General features: G+C 48.3%; 1 protein-coding gene across 1 annotated transcript; it reads left to right on the forward strand.

Moving 5' to 3' along the window:
• Positions 1–6,647: 6,647 nt before the first annotated feature.
• On the forward strand, positions 6,648–18,252 carry CHIT1 (chitinase 1). Its single transcript, XM_055084148.1, is given in 11 exon segments — positions 6,648–6,672; positions 7,727–7,756; positions 9,975–10,176; positions 12,183–12,348; positions 12,555–12,679; positions 13,342–13,415; positions 13,418–13,464; positions 15,437–15,622; positions 15,932–16,045; positions 17,356–17,482; positions 18,008–18,252. Coding segments are annotated over 11 exon segments (1,341 nt in total).
• The last annotated feature ends 1,987 nt before the right edge of the window (positions 18,253–20,239 follow it).

Raw genomic sequence — 20,239 nt, forward strand, 5'->3', positions numbered from 1 at the left:
CATTGGTTCTTTCCATTCTGAGTAGAAAAGGCAAGAAATTCCCCATAGCTTTCCCTTGCCTCTGAACCAGTGATTGTGTTTCAGCCACAGTTGAATTAGGAGAGAGAAATCACATAGTCATTTGAAAATGGAAGGTTTGATATAAAAATTAACTATTTTCAGGGAATTAACTACACAGTGAGAATAAAAGGGAATGTTAAAAAATTTCCTAAGGCTGATGGAGAGTACAAAAGAAGAAACACACTTGGAAGGGGAGAGGGGCTCCCCAAGGTTGGGGTTCAGCCCTTGTTAGGGAAGGTGTGCAGCCTACCGGATGGCAGAGAAACTCTCTGGGTTGTCTTTGGACAGAACTGGTTCATAGTCAGAGATCCAAGGCTGGTGGGCAGACCACTGCAGGCTTGGGCTGCCAGCTGGAAGCTTCCTGATGGGTGCCCACAAAATTCCCCAGGAAGCTGTTTTGGGGGGATGCTGCTGAACTCATGGCGAAGCCACCTAGCGCTCTCGCAGAACTCATTGAGAAACCTCTTTGGGAGGAAGCTGCACACTGGACTTTCCAGGGAATTGGTTGAGTCACCCCTGCCTTTCATCCGGAATCCACCCACAAGGGTGCAGCTGAACTTGCCACTGGGAAACCAGATGGGACACCCACAAAACTAGCCATAGAGACGCCGTCAGCAGAAGTGCTGCTGAAACCTGCTAGGAGTTAGCTCCACCAGACTTCAGCCGTGGGGGCAAGTCAGAAGCAAAGTGCAAAGGAACCAAGAAGTTCTTTTTCTCCTGTCCCTCCAGCGCCCTCTACTGATAAAGCATAACATGTGCCAGGGAGAAGGTGTTCCAGACATCTGTAAAGGGTGCATTTGGAGCTGAAAGGTAATAAATTGATAATTGGTACAGGATGTCTGTGGGCTCAGTTGGGGGGTTGGGGGATTTTTCATAAAACTTTATTGAAAAATATGGTTTTAGGAAATATTCCTATCAGCTGAGAAATGAATGAAAATGAAGAACCCAAAAGACAATATAGTGTAAAAGGCAAAGAATAATTAAATCAATAGAACTAATAAGACTATGTAAGCGAAATAATTGTGATTAATATGATATAAAACTCTAGAAAAATGAGGTGAAAATAATTCTTACAATTATATATAATAGAAACTTCATAATTATGAACTGGGATTTTTGTATCACAAATTACCTTGATAAAAACTGGATGGTAGCAAAGGCGAGTGGTTCAATTTTTCATCTATCATAAGAGATGCGGTTTTATTCTTGATGTTAATAAATTAAAGAGATTTTAAAAATAAGTATCCATCTACAAGTAATCATAGTAAATATGAATGTTTTTGTAAGACACACTTAAAGCAAAATGTTTCTCATTGGATAAAAAATAAGAGGATAGGCAAAAATATATGAAGTAAATGAAAATATTTTTTAAAAAAACAGAAGAAGGGGCTTCTGTGGTGGCGCAGTGGTTGAGAGTCCACCTGCCAATGCAGGGGACACGGGTTCGTGCCCCGGTCCGGGAAGATCCCACATGCCGCGGAGCGGCTGGGCCCGTGAGCCATGGCCGCTGAGCCTGCGCGTCCGGAGCCTGTGCAAAGAGAAAAATAAATATTGTATATTAACGCATATATGTGGAACCTAGAAAAATGGTACAGATGAACCAGTTTGCAGGGCAGAAACTGAGACACAGATGTAGAGAACAAACGTATGGACACCAAGAAGGGCAAGAGGCGGGTGTGGCGGGGGGGGGGCGTGGTGGTGTGATGAATTGGGCATTTGAAATTGACATGTATACACTGAAGTGTATAAAATTGATGACTAATAAGAACCTGGTGTATAAAAAAATAAATAAAATAAAATTCAAAAATTCAAAAAAAATGAGCTATATACACAAAACTTTGGCAATGCTAATTAAAAAAAAAAAAAAGGAAAACTCAAATGCCTAGAAATGGGAGGGAGAATTATAAACAAGTATATATTGGCACAATGTACAATGAGTCCTGCCAGGCCAAGCCCAGCTCAGTTCGGAGCCTGTGATAGCGCATCCCATGATGATATTGGGGAGCTCACAGGAGAGGAAGATGATACTTATAGAGTCCCTCAGTCAGCAGGCAGTGAGTGGGTGGAAGCACCCGAAATAGAAGCCTGTGCACCGCTCCTGATTGGGAGATGAGATTTCATATTAATGGGGCAATGGCCAGAGCCAAGATGCTTCCACAAGGAGCCTTCTTTGACCAGCCTTCCTTGCCAGGTGGAACCCATCTCAGGGGGACCAGCAGACCCTGGCCCAAGGCCCCAAGCTAAAGTCCACTGCCCTTGCACATTTAAAGCCTTGAGTAATGAGGAATCTCAGCTTCAGCAAGTTTGGTGGAAGATAGAAAAGGCTCAGGGCCCATTGCGGGGATGGAAAATTCTCCCTACCAGTGAGAAAAGGCTGAAGCGTGAGTGATTCTCAAGGGGTTTTGCATTTTGAGAAATGACCCCAGTGAGAAGCAGTACTTAACCTTGTATGCTGCAAGCTCCACAGGCACAGGGGCTGTGAATTCATCTCAGGGTCCCCAGTGCCTGGCACAGTGCTTGTTATCTAGAAGGTGTACAGCAAACAGGTAGACTAAATTTTTTAAAATAATAAAAGTAAAAAAGTAAAAGTAATGTGTGCTTATCATTAACAGTCAGAACATAATTGTTTGAGGTTAGGAAGTCAGAAACCCTCACTGTCTCTCACTCTGATTTCTCCAAGTTCCTTTTTTTTCAGTTTGTTTGATCTATCTTTCATGTAGGGACTCTTTCCTCAAATGTCTAGTGATCCTGCATTTCTTCCATATGTAATAGTGAGTCATCGCTACTGGAAGCTCCAGGGGCTTGGTGGCTTTTTATCTAAGGGCCCCCACTTTGGGGTGATGGGATAGGGACATGACTGTTCCATTCAAGATGTCATTTGAGTTTTAGTAGTCTGAGTTTTGGTAACTTTTCTCTTAGGCTGGTTTGTTTTCCTGAGAGGAGTTAATGCTCTGCTTGGAGCTCTAGCGGAGGGAAGGGCTGGTTGGTCTGAGCATCCCAGAGACTTTCAGAGACTTTCTTTTAATTCCCCTGTCATCAGTCTCAGTCTTCAGTCTGGTATCCCCCTTACACCGTTCCCCTCCACTCTCTGCTGGGCAACGTGTTCCCAAATCTACAGTCACTCTGGTTCATCTTGTGTTTTATGGGGGTGGAGAAGAAGATCTGGGGGTCTAAACAGTTCACTCATACCTACTGTTGTCAGCTTCACTCCACTTCACAATTTTCTGCTAACTCCTGTGCCTTTCCAGGGTGCCTTGGCATGAATTCCCTGCTTCCTGTGCATTCCCCACCTGCTGGCTGAGGTTTCAGCTTCTTCAGGTCTGCTGAGTGAGTTCCACTTGTTCATTCTGTTTCATCTTCCAAACAGCTGTTGATATCTCTCTTCTATTTTGGTCCCCTCTTCCATTTACTTCATCCTAGTTGATTTATACCATTTTAATCCGTTAACTGCTATTTTGAGGGGGTTTCAGAAGAGAGTGGAGATAAACACCTATGTTCAATCTGCCATGTGCAATGGGTACACTGTGCTTTTTCCTTTTAACAATATATTGAGAACGTGTTTATTTCTTTGTAATTGGCTATAGAATTCCAGGCTCCAATAGGCAACACATAAATCGATTTTAAGTTTATGTTGCTTAATGCTGGAAAGTATACAATGAACATTATTTTACACTAATAATTATGTGTAGAAATAAAGAAGAGAAGAATAGAAGGAGAGAGAGAGAAAGAGAGTGAGAAAGAGAGAAGGAAGGAGGAAGAGGAAAGGGGTGTACATGGAATGTCAGGCTCTGAAGGAGGGAGTGGGGGAGAAGCTCAGGGAAATGAATGGGCTGTAGTTCTGACCTTGGCCCATACTACCTAGATCCAATGCTCGCCTCTCATTTCTGGTACCCACTGAATGCCAACTGCCTCAGACTCAAAACCTGTTGTTATTTGTGAGAAAAGCAGCTTCCACTGGGATGTGGTCTACCAGGATCAGGAAACAAGCTGACGTTTGGACAGGCAAGGCCACAACCTGCATGGCCAGAGAGGGCTCAGTGTGCCCTTTCTTGCCAGAGGGTGGGGTGGGGGCTCCCAGATGTGCGTTTCAGCATGACTGAAGGCCACAGTGGCCAGCATCCACAAGGTCCACCCCTGCCTGGGGCTCAGGCCCATCAGAAGATGCCCAGATAGGAAAGGGAAGAGCCTGGGAACCTTCACTCCAGCTCTGGCTCCTCTTTTATCCAGCTTTGGGCAAGTTTGCAAGAAACAGAAGCTTTGGCTTCTGTTTCTTCAACTGCAATATGGGAGAATAGCTTCTGCTAATAGTTAAGAGGTTTTATGGGGAGGTTTGCACTTCTCGCATCAACCAGATACTTTCTGAGCACTTGACATTGAGTGGTGAGAGGATTGAGGAAACAACATTCAATAATAAACTCAATATTTTCAGATATCTGCTGAGGACTATTCTATGTGCTGGCCACTGGGGTTGTCAGTGCACAGTAGTGGACAAACAGACATGGTTCCCACTCCTGGGGCTTCCAGTCTAGTGAGAAGGACACATATTCAATTCATAAACTCACAAAATAAGTACATAATTTCAAATTAGGATAAGGGCTAGGAAGGAAAAGAGCATTCTGCTTCAGGAGAGAGTAACAGGAATGAGGTAGTCAGGGGGAAAGAAAAGAAAGAGCTACATAAACCAAGGTAGTGATGCGAATGGTGGGGCTACTGGGCACAGGGGAGACCCCAGATGATTGGGGGCAGGTCAGCACTTAGAGTGACTCAGGATCCTGCGCACCACAATGCAGGGTCCTTTTGGTAAAACATGAAGCCGAGTCAGGAGAGCCCAAAGCTGACAGGTCAGCTATGTGTACGGGAGTAGGGGGCAAGATAAGGAGGCCGCCTGTCTCTCTGGAGAAGCCTCTCAAAGTGTCCTGGTTTTCACTTCCCACCTTCACCGTTTCCCTTCTGACCACATTCCAAGACCTGAGGCAGCTCTATAGACCTCGGGTGATTCTGAACAGGCTCCCTGGCGGGATCCCTAAGTGAAAGAGAAGGCAAGGACACAGGGACTGTCCATCTGGGCACAGAGCTCTGACCGCCTCAGAGACCTCACAGAAGTTACCAGAGCCCTGATCTCTGACACCAACAGAGACTGGGCAGAAGTGTCAGGGCCGGGCAGCCCCAGGAATGAGAGCAGCCAGCAGGTAGTGCATTCATAACCATCCTCTGAGGACTTCTCCTTACAGATGAAGAAACTGGAGTTCACAGAAATCAAGGGATGTGCTCGAGGTTACACAGATAGTAAATGACAGAGTTGGGATTCAAACCCAGGCAACTTGACTCCAGAGTCTGCTGCCCCTGGACGTTCCCACTCAGCCATTCAGGCCACTCACATTAAGGCCTAGGACCAAAGAGCAGATCCCCTAGCATTTTGCCAGGACCTTGGAGTTCATGTACGCACCCGCCATTGTCTGCAGATAGAATAAGTAACATGTCCCAGTAGGTCCTGCAGTGGCTGAGTGCTGCCCCCTCCCCCAATATCTCCACCCAGCACCACAGAATGTGACCTTACTTGAATAAGGGTCTATGCAGATGTAATTAAGGTGGGAATCTCAAGATGAGATCACCCTGGGTGGTCCCTAAATCCAATGACAAGGGTCTCTATATGAGGCAGAATAGAAGACATGCAAAGGCACAGAGGAAAAAGCCTGGTGAGAATGGAGACAGACATCGGAGTGATGCTGCCACAAACCAAGGAACACTGGAAGCCATCAGAAGATGGAAGAGGCAAGGAAACATTCTTCCCTAGAAATTTTGGAAGAAGCATGGCCCTGCCAATACCTCGATTTCAGACTTCCGGCCTCCTGAACTGTGAGGTAATAAATCCTGTTGCTTTAAGCCGCCTAGTTTGAGGTTATTTGTTACAGCAGCCACAGGACACTGATAGAGGTCCCTCTGATTCTTCATAAGAAACACAGGCATTTAAAAATATTACTGAGCTCATTGTTGCTATTTATCATTATGTATTTTTCTCAGTGGATATAAAATATTACTCTCACATGGATAGTAATAAAAATATTACTATTGTAAAATATAGGTTATACTTGCAACACTATCATCTTACAGAGAGATTACCTAAATTCCAGAGAGGGTCGTGGTAAAGCAGGCAGGCAGGCTGGTCTGGAAGCCTGCTCCCCTGACTCATGACGTGTTTCTCTTCCTCCGAAGCCTGGGGCTGCTTGTGGTCCTCACCAGCCCACACAGAGAAAATCAGAATCAAGCTTGCCCAGCAGAAGGTTTAGAAACACTTGCCTCTTCCCTCCCTTTGCCTCCTGGCTTGGGCAATGATAGGAGCCCATGTTACAGCCTGTGATTGTTCCAGAAAACCAAGCATCGCTAAAGGGCATTGTGTCAGGTGTCCCCAGTCCGTGCTACTTGGCACCCTAGACCTCCATACCACATCGCCTGCCCACTGTGCCCTCCTGCTGCCCCTGTCTGACTTCAATACCCCTGGCTGTGTTGGGACAGGGAGGCCTGATAAAAGGAGGGCAGGACCTGGATAGCTGGTTGTGTGGGCTGGAGTCTGTCACTGAGCCAGCACCATGGTGTGGTCTGTAGCCTGGGCAGGTGAGTGGGTGCTGTCGGGGAGCATGGGCTGCGCCCCGGGAGCTGTGGGGAAGTGGGGATGTGTATGTGAAATGGCTCCTTGGTGCTGTCTGTAAGGAAGCAGAAGCTTTCAGGAGAACTTTGGAGGGTCATTCCATTTCTCCCTCTGCTACCAGGCTTGCAGTCCCTGTGGGCCCCCCTCCCCGAGGTCTTTCAGCCCAAGAGGCTCTGTGTTGCAAGGAAAAGCTTTTCTCAACAGGCTGAAAATGACTTTTCCTCCTGTTTTGGAAGCCCAGAGTCAGTGAACCCTTGGCATTGGGTGGTTTTGTCTTTCCTGTGTTCTGAGGCCCCCTCCTCTCCAGGGGTGCCCACTGACAAGGAATTCTTCCCCACCCTGATGCTGGTTGCCCTGCAAAGGGCAGCCTGGGAGCCATGACCCTGGGTGCCCTTACAAATTTTCATGCAGGTTTTATTAAGTTAATGGCAAAATCCAAGGTCACCAGAGAGGTGAAATAAATACTTTTAAAGGAGTCCACTGAGCCCTACGTCTCCAAGGATATTGGTAACTCAGCCAACCTCTTGTGGGGTGTGGCAGGAAAGCAGCAAACAGTAGTCAATTGTGGCTGTGAGCAGAGGTACAGAGACCTCACCTAGAGATGAACTCTCTGGCCTAGCCCTTCCAAATTGGCTCTTTTCATCCTGAGGACAGGTTTTCTGCTTATTTCAAAAGAGAAACTTTCTCTCTAAAAAGCTTAAAAGTCAGTGGTTTTCCTAGAATCTTCACTGCCCTCTACTGGTGTTCTAGAGAGGGAGCAGTCTCAGCTCATGGAGACGTCCATCAGCTCTGGGACTAGCCCAGGCCAGGTAGGGGCCCCTGCTGTCTGGCCTGGGTGAAGGGATGGACACAGTGCCCTCCTCGGTCCCTTGTGGGCAGAGGAAGCTGGATTTGTAGGAAACCGTCCTGAGCCCACCCCCATCCCTGACCACTTCTCGCTCCTGTGCTTCAATAACCATAGAGGGCCTGGGAAAGTAAGAATGACATCTTAACCTCTGCCTTCTCTTTTGTGCTGTTCAGGTTTGATGGTTCTTCTGACGATCCAGTGGGGTAAGTGGTGCCTTTCTTGAAGCTAGCCCTGGGTTCCCTCAGTCCCATTCCCTGGGCTCTGCTACCCTCTCCCATTCACTCCCCCAACACTTAAACCCACCCCAAGAGCTCTTGCCAGATTTCAGTGGGTTCTCGCCTCCAAAGCTCAGGTCCCTGCAAGTGTCCTTGTCCCCATAATGGCCTTGCCATTCCTTCTTCTGGGAAGGTTCTAGCCTCCTAACCCACTAGCTGAACTCCTGTGTGTCCGTGGGGCCAGCTTAAATGTCAGCCTCTCTCTGGTCTTTCCTGAGGTCACTTGCTCCAACCTCTGTGCTCTCATAGCACTGGAACACATTTTACAGTATATATCACAGTGTTTCTAATTACTGGCTTAGGTGTCTCCCCTACCACCAGGAGGGGAGCTCTGAGCTCCTGGAAGTAAGAAACCTAAGTCTTCTCCAGCTCCATGTCCTAGCCCCTTGGCTCAGCAAGGACAGCACACTCTTTCCGTGTCTGTTGAACTGATTGCATGTGGAGCTTAGGAGAGCCAGGAGGGCTCCTTCTTGCGCAAGACAGGAGAGAACTCTCTGGGTGATGTTTAGCAACTTGGACTCCTGGGTTCCCTTCCTATCCCACACCACTCCCTGCACTCAGACCCTCATCCTGAACCTGGGCTGTGGCACTGGACACACATTTCCCCTCTTCATCTCACAGGAGGGGAGAGCCAGGTCCAGAGAAATAGCAAACATGGAGAAGAGAGAAAAGTTGAAGATTTCCTCAAAAGCTTTAATCCAAGCTACTTCTGGGCATATGGTGTGCTATGGTATGGGATGGTATATATTTATAATAATAGAATTTTGTGTGGGCTAAGGGTTAATGTATGCAAAGCACTTAGAACAGAGCTTACTTTCTGCCAGGACTGTTCTGAGTGTTTCACATACATTAACTCTTCATTCACACAATAGTCCTTAAGATAAGAACAATCATCATTCCCATTTTATGAAGGAGAAAGCTGAATTATCTGGCTAAAAAGTTGCAGAGTTGGGATTTCAACCCAGGCATGAAATTCCAAAGTCCCTGCTGTTAACCACCAGACAGTACAAATATTCATGCACAATATTCAACGTGCTATGGCAGGATATGATACAAAATAAAAAGACCCTCCTGGCTCCTTTCTAGATGGTCCCAGGGATGTGTTCGCTGGGTTAATCCTCTGCTTCCTTCTTTTGCTCTGGGGAGTTCACCAATCCTCCTTCTATGTCACTCAGGCAACGTCCCAGTCCTGTTGGCAGACTTCACTCCCAGGTGACCTCTAGTTAGGGCCAGTGACTACCCAAGAGCTTTGACGCCTCCTTCTGAGAGCCGTCCATGGGCGCAGGGGTGTCTCAGCCAGCCCTTCATGCTCTGGGTTCCTACATACCCTCCTATAGCCGCTTTGCACTGCTCTCCCTCCTCATCCTCTCACTGGCCACATGGGGGCTGGAGGAGGGTGCAGAGAGACCCTGTCTCTGCAAAAGGAAATCCTAGGGTCTAGACCTTGACCACAGACATGCTCCAGTCCAAACTCATCATTCTGCCAAGTCCCTGGCATACAATGCTGGCGTGTACAAACCACACGATCATAGTCTGCAAGGCTGGAAGAGCCCTCAGAGATCACACTGTCATTTTCAGATGGAGACCCCTAAGCCAAGGCTAAAGAGAAGATCGGCCCAAAGTACGCTTCTGGCAGCTGCAGGGAAGAAGACGAGCATCTTTGCGTTCTGGTGTTCTGGTCAACTTTGCACAGTGCTGCCCTCGGTGGGAGCCGTCACTGCTAGACAAGCCCCCACCTGGGAGGAGAGGCCCTACACACAAAGCCATTCTACAGGGTATGAGGATGACAGAAACAAGCTGCCTTTTCCTAAAGAAAATATTCTCTTTGTTAGAACCTTGTCAGTGATATTAAACCAATTCTCTACAAGGGATAATAGTATATAAATGCAAACCTCTTTAAAGCAAGGCTAAAGAAACATAAACCCAGGCCTGTAACTGGGCCCTCCTCTCTGCCACTTTATATATTTGTATTTTAATTAACATTCTGGAGTATTCCAAGCTGTGATTTGAAAGTTCTGCCTCCAGCAGATGAAGGGCCATGTTTAACGTCTTCTGGCATGACATAAGTTCTGCCTCTGGGCAGAGGGTGCCAGTCCACAGCAGGCCCTTCTGATTGCCATTTCTTTTCTTTGCCCCAACTGGCCAGGCTCTGCGGCAAAACTGGTCTGCTACTTCACTAACTGGGCCCAGTACAGACAGGGAGCTGCTCGCTTCTTGCCCAAGGATGTGGACCCCAATCTGTGCACCCACCTCATATATGCCTTTGCTGGCATGAACAATCACCAGCTCAGCTCCATAGCGTGGAATGATGAGACACTCTACAAGGAATTCAACAGTTTGAAGAAGATGTGAGCTGCAGTGGAGGAGGTGGGGATGGGAGCTGGAGAAGACAGGCACCTCCTCTCAAAGCCAGAAACCTTCTCCATTACTGCAGTCTGGCTGCAGACCCGCTGTGTGGCTTTGGGCAAGTCTCATCACTTCTCTGGGCTTTCCCGTGCTTATGTGGAAGAGGTGGGGGTAGACAGTGACTCCTTAAGTGCCCTTCCAGTTTAGGTCTAAGTGGAATCTGGACTGTGAAACTGTTTCCCTCCACGGGGAATGAGTGCCCTTCTATCTCCTAAAATCTATCTATCCTTCAGCTCAAGTGTTATCACTACCTTAATACAGCCTCTCTGAACATCTGTCCTGATCTCTTGCTTTCTGAATTCCTTGAGTGTACGGCTCCCCAGCCACATAAGAGGTCCTCAAAGGCAGAAATGTGTCTTTTCTTTCCCAATCTAGAGCTTCCGTGGTACAGAATCTGAACATAGGGATTTATATATCCCCTACCTCACCCCACCAGGCCTGCCAGGCTCCTTGCTTCCTTGTTAGTGAGGTGAGCCCCAGGACCTGGCTGGATAAATTCTGGCGCTTCTCTTTTCTTTCCCAGGAATCCCAAGCTGAAGACGCTGCTGGCCACTGGGGGTTGGAACTTTGGCACTCGGAAGTGAGTTGTCTGTGGGCACCAATGTAGCAGGGCCCCTAGTGGGGAACTGGCTCACTGGCCAGAGAGACCCCCAGTCGGGGAGTCAGCCAGGCAGTGGTGTAGCCAGGGTGAGGGGGAGTGGGAGAGAAAAGTGGACTCTGGGGGCTGACCTTCCTTCTGACTTCTTGGTACCTCATCAGGAGGCAGTGGAGTGGGCTTAGCTCCAGACCTTTATACATCCAGTCTTGCTTTAAATGCAGCACAGAGAGTCTGACCTCTTTCCAGGCCTCAGTCTCTTCCTCCATGAAATGTGTAAAGGGAGCGTCTCAACTAATCCCAGACAACATATGATGTCTCTATTTTCTGAGCTCTGGAACAGTATGTCTGAGAATTTTTGTTCCCCTTCTGGGTGTCAAAGGCAGACTGTGAAATTGAGCTTGGATGCCAGAATATTGACATTTCCAGGACATTTTTGATGATTTGTGGAGATAATGGAATGATATATTTGGAACCATACTTTTCTTAGAAAGTCCTAACTATAAGGTCCCCAAAATTCTAAACCAGTCTTTCTAATGCTTTTTTGCATCATGAGCCCTTTTGAGAACCTGAGGAAATTTATGACTCCCCTTTGCCAAAACACTGCTTATACACAGATTTTTCACTGAAATTCAGGATTCTTAGCCTGGGGTTCCCAGGCACACAAACCCCACTTAAGAACTGATGCTATTAGCTAAATTAAAAAAGAAATTAAAATAGAAACGGTCTATAAAACTCAAGACCCCCAAGAAGTCCAGGGACTTCTTGAGAAAGTAAGATGTGGGGAGGTAGTTCTTGGGGCACCTCAGGAATTGTAAAGAACTCTGGACTAGTAATAGTAATAACAATAGCACAAAGCACTCTACAAATGTGAGTTAGAAGAATAGTAACCATGTTAACCTGCCAGGGAAGTAGAAGAGCAGGCCCCCAAGATTACCCATATCCTCACTAACCTGCTTCTCTTCCTCTTCATCTTAGAAACTGATTCCTCTTCTTTTTTCAGTCTCCATGCTGGGTTGACAGCCAGCTCTGATTCAGGTTAGAACAAATCCCTAGGCAGGGATGTGGCAGTAAGCTTCTGGAGGGAATTTTGGGAAGCAGAGCTCCTAGTGAGTCAGTGTGCCCCTGGTGATGTCAATGTTTGGGGGGCACTTCTACATTGTCCCTTTCCCTTATCCAGGCCCATAACCCACCTGCAAATATCCCGGCAGCCTCTGAAGCAGCCCTTCCTGTGCCCTTCTGGCCTAGACAGCCGAGCACCAACATCCTGAGTAGTTTCTCACTTGCCTCTGAGGGAGCATGACCCACTGTCCTGTGTAAGACAGGCCCACACTGCCCTTTATCAAGCCACAGGTTCATGGATATGGTGGCTATAGCCAATAACCGACAGACCTTGGTCAACTCAGCCATCAGGTTTCTGTGCTAATATGGCGTTGATGGTCTCGACCTTGACTGGAAGTACACAGGAAGCCGGGGGAGCCCTCCATCAGATAAGCAGTGCTTCATAGCCCTGGTGCAGGTACAGCTGCGTGAGATAGGGAAGACCTAGTTGGCCAGAGGGCCACCTAGGTGCTGCTCTGCCCCCAGGCTCAGCTGCTTCATGTGTCTGCATAGCACAGACCAGCCCTGTGGTCAGTTTTCAGGCTCCTGTGTGGGAACATCTGCTTGGGACTCACAGCGCTGCCTGTTCCCTGCCTGTGTGTTCACTCTGAGCTGCCCCTGTAGGACCTGGCCAATGCCTTTCAGCAGGAAGCCCAGGCCTCAGGGAAGGCACACCTCCTGCTGAGCACAGCTGTCCCAGCAGGACCACACTGCACAAAAGCTGGATACGAGGGGGACAAAATTACTCTGTGAGTCTCAGGCAGATGGCATGGACCCTGTGTTCTCTGCGGGGGAAAGAGACCAAGGGTAGGCTGAGCTTCCCCCAGCATGGAGCAGGGGCTCGCCTGCACCACCAGCAGACCCAAGGAGGGTTTCCTTACCACATCTGCTACTCCATCACTCCGGAGTCCCTCTCTTTGGAGCCTTGCCCTTTTCCTTAAGAACTCAGTCTTAAAGTGGAATACCCCTGGGGCAGGAAAGAGGGAAGCACTTAGCATCTCCAAGAGAATGAGTTCCCACCCCAGGCCTACTGAATAAGAGCCTGTACCTGAATGAGATTCCCAGGTGATTTATGTGCACAACTAAAGTTTGAGAAATTCTAAGTTAGATTTCCCTTCAAAATAGCAAAATAGCAAGAGGTATCCTTGAGTGGACCCTGTCCTGAGGGGACAGCTGGGAGGAGGATGCTGAAGACGTGAGCTGCCAAGAATGAGAATGGCCTGGATGACGGGGGCGACCGGAGGTGCTGCCTATGCTGCTGTGTCTCCCAGAGCCAGAAGGGAGCCCGCCCCCACCATGCAGGTCTCTCCCCAGGGCACACACTGCGTGAGAGGGGAGGGAGGAGCAAGGAAGGGGGAGGGCCCCACCCCGCGCACTAGCCCCTCACTCTTTCTTCCCACGCCTCATGCAGGAACCTGGAGTTCCTCAGCTTCATGGCCTATGACTTCCACGGCTCTTTGGAGAAGAACACAGGGCATAACCACCCCCCCACGGGAGACAGGGAGAGAGCGGGGCTGTGGCCGAATTCAATGTGGTAAGTGGGGGGACGCCCCTGGCACAGGCCCTTGCCGGTGGCCCCTTTTGAGCCTCGAAGAACCTAATGGAAGGGAAAAGCAGGATACCAAGCAGGGCATGGAGAAGCCAGGATTGTTTTGTTTCTTTCGTGTTTGTTTGTTTGTTTTATTTTCCTGTTCCATGCCACTGCTGAGGAGAAACCTCACTTCTGTGTAGCATCTCGGCTGATATTAGACACAGCAAACCAATCTAGTTTGGGGACACATCAAACAAACCAGTGACTAATTGGGAGGCTGTCTTTGAGCTCAAGTTTCCAGCCAAAATGGCTTCTGCTCCCTTCCTACACCCTCAGCCCCATTTCCTTCAAGATAATGGGTAGCTTTTGCTCCTTGACACTGAATGTCCTTCTGGAAGGTGTTTTCTGGAAAGAGGTGAGAGCTTTCCCAAGTTGATAACATCTCAGGGCAGAACCACCCCTACGCCACGCCAGTCCCGGGAAAGGGAAGGCTTGGTTGCAGACTGGGGTGGGTGGAGGTTTCCTGCCCAGCTCTTTCTCATTCAGTAGGCTAGACATTTTTTTTTACAAGCCCATTCTAATTTTATAAGTCAAGATTGACCGTATCATTTCTCCTTCTTAACAAACAACAATAACAGAAAGCCCTGAATTAAAATGTTTGTTAATTTTGGGGAGCCCACATCTTTGTGTGTCAGCTGGGTGGAACATCTAGGACTTCCATGGCTCTTTCACAAATAAAGTGCACTTCTTCAGGCACTTGAGCTGAGCGTCTAGACCTCACATTGCGCCAGGCTCCTCCACCCTCATCTGGGAAACTGTGTGGGTCCCAGGGGAAGCCAGCCCAGTCAAGTGGGGAGACATACAAAGACATTCAGCTGAGAGGTGAGGGGGTTGAACTCCCACTGGCACAGTGCTCTCCAAGCTGTGTGCCCTGGATCCATGTGGGGGAAGGGAGGACTTTATCCTCCTACAAAGAGGCCTTCTACTCTCCATACTACGTGCCCTGCATGTTGCTTCTGGCCAGAGGGGTGACGTTTCCAAATTTGCACAAAAATGCCACAGAACTTAGCAGGGTGCTCTGACCTCTGCCCTCAGAAAGCTCCAGTGTGATCAAAGATAAATCATATGGACCAGCAAAAAGAAATACACGTAAATCAATACAGTGAAAATACCTAAGTGCTAAGAGGTTGCGGGGTAACTAGAAAACCTGGACTCAAACAGGGTGGCTTCGTGGGGAAAGTGAGCCTACCATCCTGGTTTGAGGGAAGAGTCTTCATTGTTTGTTTATTCCACAGAGTTATATTGGGTACCTCCTCATGTCACAGGCCTGGGGGTGTCATGTCAAGTAATACATGATGGGGGAAGGTCTTGTGCAGAGGCGGTGAAGAAGCCCTGTGCTCATTTGTTCTTTCTATTTGTGCATCTTAGTGTCAAGCATTGTTCTAGGCACTGGGGATAAAGAGATAAATAAAATACCCTGCTCTTGTACTGGGGGTGAAACAACAGTGATGGTAATGATCACAATCATAACTCCCCTTTATTGCACTATGTTAGACTTATACATGCATTATATCTTTTAATTCTCACAGTGCCCTTAATGACAAATATTTTTATCATTTCCATTTTATAGACAGGAAGCTGGAGGCCCAGCAAGATCAAATAAGTTGCTGAGTAAGGCAGACATCTTTGTTTCCTGAGGTATCCCAAGCATCTGGGACAGTGCCTGGTACACAGCTGGTCTTCAGTAAATATTTACTGAGTCAATGACTGACTCCAGAGCCCATGCTCTTGGCTATAGGGCCATGCAGCTTCAATCACTGTGGTTCTGGGTCTAAGACAGGATCTAAAGATGATGGGGCAGGGTTGGAACACTAGTAAAGGCTCATGAAACTCCTCTGGAGCCCCCAGGCTTGGATGATCTGAACCAGTCTAAAGGCAAAGAAAATTAGCCCTGACATTCCTCCTTCACCACCAGGACTCTGCCATGCAATGGTGGCTGCAGAAAGGGACCCCTGCCAGCAAACTGATCCTTGGCATGCCCACCTATGGATGATCCTTTACCCTGGCCTCTTTGTTGGACACCGGAGTGGGGGCCCAAGCCACGGGGCCTGGAACTCCTGGCCCCTTCACCAAAGAGGGAGGACTCCTGGCTTACTATGAAGTCGGAAAACCCACAGCCACCCCGAGTATTGTGCAGAGCAGGGGCTTCTTCTCCCATAATTTCTGAATGAGGATGCTAGGCACATGAATTCTGGTCGGGTAAATTCCATTCCATGCCTGTCATCTTGGATTTATCCTTAACCCCAGGTGCCTCATTGAATTGACAGTCCTAGGTCACTCAGTCTAGAAATTCCTAGATTCTCCAAGCTTCTCAGATGGGAACTTCTCAGTCTCTAGTCTCCTCATGACAGGGAGAAGATGCTTGCAGTGCCTCCCACCTCCTTCCCAGATCTGCCCTCTGCTCCTACAGGTCTGCTCTTGGAAGGGGGCTGTTGAGCACAGAATCAAGGACCAGAAGGTACCCTATGCCTTTCAGAGCAACCAGTGGGTCAGTTTTGATGATGTGGAGAGCTTCAAAATCAAGGTGAGGCTCGGCCCTGCTGGGAAGGTGTGGTCCTCTGTGGGCCCAAGGCCTGTCAATAACATTCAATGACAGCATTCAGAACCTCTTCAAGGAGAAATATCCCAGCATTTCACAGATCTCCATGTGATAGCATTTTGTACCATTATCACCTATTGATTAAGAAAAGACAAGGGCAAAAAAATTGCTCTACATTGAGTATCTCTCTTGAAAGTATTTGTATTTTATTAAACACAAATTCTACAGATGTATAAGAGGAGAAATACATACAGTAAGGCATATCATTTTATTCAGTCCATTGACAATATTGGATGCATGTTCAAATTATAGATCCTTTGATTTACTTATATGACACCCCCTCCATTCCTGCCTCAAAACTTGAGTGCATTTACCTGTTTCCATGTCTCTCTCTCCAGTGAGGTCATTGGCACCTGCAGAGGGACCTGCATTTGCTCATCTGCTTATCTCTTGTCAGTTATGCAGGGCAGACAGTGGCAGGTTCTTCTGGAGGTGTAGACAAAGTGCTCTGGAGAATTGAGGAGGCAGCATGATCCTGGCTGGGGAAGATGAGAGAAGGCTTCATGGTGGAAGGGATTTTGAGAAAGTCTTAAAGCAGAGAAGGTGGGCCTTCTGGGGAGGAAAGCGCAGGAGAAAGACTTGATGGAGAGGAAAGGGGAAGCTGGCCTCTGAGAGCAAGTTGTACTGTAGCTGGAACCCTGAGTGGGGACTGGTGTAGAAAGGGAGGTAGCTGGGAGGGAGATTGGGGCCATCAAGGGTTCCGACCACCCCTACCCTGTAACCCCAGCCTCACGCCAGAGGTGAGCCATGGCGCCCTGGCAGGCCTAGGGCCAGGGAAGCCCACTTGGAGGGGACACACAGCCATACCCTAAAGAAGCCTCAGGGAAATGGTGGAGGTGAGAAGGCCCTCAGGGTGGACAAAGACATGAAGACAGGAAATTGATTCAGATCTTTGGGGAAGTTTAGTCGTTCCCTATGGTAACTGAACTCATCACAATCAGCAGACAGTACCCCAAACAACAGCTCAGCCCAGAAGATGCTGGGAAGTTAGGGCTTCCAACCTAAGGAAGGTCACACATCCATGTACTCCTCACACCTCCACCCTCATGCCCACCCCTGGCCGTATCTATGTCAGGGCAGGGAGATTCCAGAATGAATCATGCCCAGCAAGGATCAGGACTCATGGACCTGGGGGTGCTGGAGAAAGGAGGTCCCTGCCTGGATGAGGAAACCGGCTCTGGGCTGCTGGCCGGGCTTCCCTGAGCTCCTCCACCCCCGTCTCGCTCCTCACACAGGTCAGCTATCTGAAGCAGACGGGACTGGGTGGGGTCATGGTTTGGACACTGAACATGGACGACTTTGCTCGTTTCTTCTGCAACCAGGGCTGATACCCCCTCATCAAGACGCTGCAGCTGGAGCTGAGTGAGTATGGGGTCAGGGCACCTCAAGTACTGGCTTCTTCTGAGGAAATGACTTTGCCCCAGTACTGTGATTTCCCAGATTTCACCCCCAGGAGCTGAGGAAGCTGTAGAAATCATTCTCTTTTCACCCTCTTCTTCCTCTTTCTGATTTTACCAATGCCTGCCCAGGGTGTCGGTAACCAGGGCTTCCCTCCAGAGGGCCCTCAGCCTCTCTTCTCAAGGCCTGCACTCAGCCTTCATTGTGAGACCCCGCTGGTCCTCACCATTACTCGGTTGGGCTTTGCAGATGGTAGATAGCCATTGACTGCCTATGACACTTGTAGCTCCGGTGTTTTCTCTTGAGCTGTGCTCCAGCTGTAGGTGTGGTTGCTGTCTGGCTGTTCCCTGCCTTGGGTGTCTGACTGTGCCCTGCCTGTAAGGTATGGGGTGTTGAGCTGCTGCTGCCTATGGTTGCTGCCTGTGTGCTTGGCCTATGGGTTTGGGATCTTTTGGAGGAGCCTTGGTTGAATCATCACTGTTTTCCCAGGTCTTCCATATATGTCTTCAGGCCTCCCAGAGCCTGAAGCTCCTGCACCAGGCCAGCCCTCTGAACTTGAGTATGGCTCCAGCCTCGGACAAGAAACCTTCTGCCAGGGCAAAGCTGACGGGCTCTACCCCAACTCTCTGGACTGGTCCAGCTACTACAGTTGTACAGGGGGGTGGTTGTTCCAGCAAAGCTGCCCGAGGAGCCTGGTGTTCAGCTCCTCTTGCAAATGCTGCACCTGGAGTTGAGTCTCCAAGGCCCCTTCTGCCCCAGCACCTAGGCAAGGGCCCAGGACCACTCCATAGCCCACCTCCCCAGCTCTCCCTGGCAGTTGCAGTCTGGCTTCTTGTGTCTTTCCATATCCAAGCTTTCTGTTCTCAGCCTTGGTTTCCTTTTGTCCTGCTCTTCCTGGGCAGCCTATTTTACTTGAAAAATAAATCTTTGGTTTGCACCCCACTGCCCCCAGATATGGTGACTTACAGAGGCTCTCTAAGCACTCTTTTAGTTCAAAAACTACCCTGAAGAAGGTAGGAAGCCAAGAGGGGAGGGTGACATAAGGCATGACTAGGTCAGAGCCAGAGAAGGCGGTCCATTCAGGGTGTCACGGTCTGCACCAGGTCTCGCCTTGAAGACTCCACTTTCCAGTGGGCAGCTTCCAGGGCACAGATGACCACATCTGGGGCATGGCCCTGGATCTGACACATTCTTCATTGGCTCAGAACCCCTTGGAGAGAGAACTTTTCCTGGTGACCTCCATTCAGGTGTTATTCCCAAGATGCTCACTAGATGGTAGCAGAGAAGAGTTTTCCCCTGCCTTAAGGGCTCTGCACACGGCCACTCTGCCTTAAAATGAGAATCCAGACCCCCTGCTACTAAGCGCTCATTTGACAGATGAGGCAGGGATACTTATTATCCTCCTTTAACAGGTATTTAAACTGAAGACCTATTCTAACCCAGTTCTGAGACCAAAACCAAGGCCTAAATGGGCCTGTCTGCCCTACCCACCCACCCCCAACTTTATAACCTAGGTGACGTACCCTTGTATGGAGTAGGCCTTTGAAGTCAAGTGCAAATATTGCCTGTATTGGTAGGTTTGCTTCGCTTTGAGCAATATAGTTTGTAAAGGAATTTTGGGTCACTTATGCTTTAGTGGCTTAGTCCATGAATGTCTGGCCACTCTCTCTAACAGCAATGACCACTTTCAGCCCCATAGAGAAGTTCCTCTGGTCTTCTCTCTGAGCAGACTCAGGGCATTCACCACCATGTCTAATATACCTGCTGGAACACCAGGCAAATCCTCACCCCCACCCTCGCCCCGGATCCAGTTCTCCTGGTGGACCCACAGTCCCCTGCTCTGACATTATCCACTTCTTAATGTACCACACCTCACCTGGAGCCATGGGAACTGAAGCTCTATTGTCTTTATTTTATTTCAATTATGAAATCTACCACATGGGCAAAAGAGTGTTTAAAAAAACACGTATGTTCAGTATCTCCCAGGGATCCGTCACGGGAGTAAGGAAACAACACTACCAACAACTTTGAAGTTACTCATGTGCCCCTCCCTAGTCCCACACCCTTCTAGCTAGACTTTGGTTAGTCATTCCCTCTTTTTTCTTATAGTCTTACCAACCGTGTGTATGTTCCTAAACAAGATATTATTTAGTCTAGTCTGTTTTGAAACTTAAATAAATAGAAACATACTGTGTGGTACCTTCTGTGGCCCACTTCTTATGCTCCACAGAGCTGTAACACACTCATCTTCACTGCTGTACAGTATTCCATCATATGACTATAGCCCAATTTATACATTCTGCTATTAATAGGCATTTGGGTTGCTTCCAGCTTTTGGCTAATGTGGACAATATTGCTATGAACACTCTTGAGCATGACTGTTGGTAAGTATGTGTAGAATTTGTCCAAGAGTGGACTTGATAGGATGTGGGGCATATGCAAATTCAGTTTTACTAGGTGCAGGCAAATATTTTTCCAAAGTAGTCGTACAGGTTTTCCCTCTCATTGCGAAGTTCACACTGCATTCCATCCTTACCTTTACTACACTATACTTTATCCAAGAGGTGCAAAATGGTATCTCATTATGGTTTAAACTTGCATTTCCATAATTACTCATTATCTTAGCATCTTTTCCTGTGTCATAAGCTATTCGTGTTCTTTTGTGAATAGAGTGAGTGTGTCTTGCCCATTTTTAGTCTAGTCTGTTTTGAAACTTAAATA

Source organism: Physeter macrocephalus, chromosome 4 (genome assembly GCF_002837175.3).
Source record: "Physeter macrocephalus isolate SW-GA chromosome 4, ASM283717v5, whole genome shotgun sequence".
In the NCBI taxonomy this organism is placed as follows: domain Eukaryota; kingdom Metazoa; phylum Chordata; class Mammalia; order Artiodactyla; family Physeteridae; genus Physeter; species Physeter macrocephalus.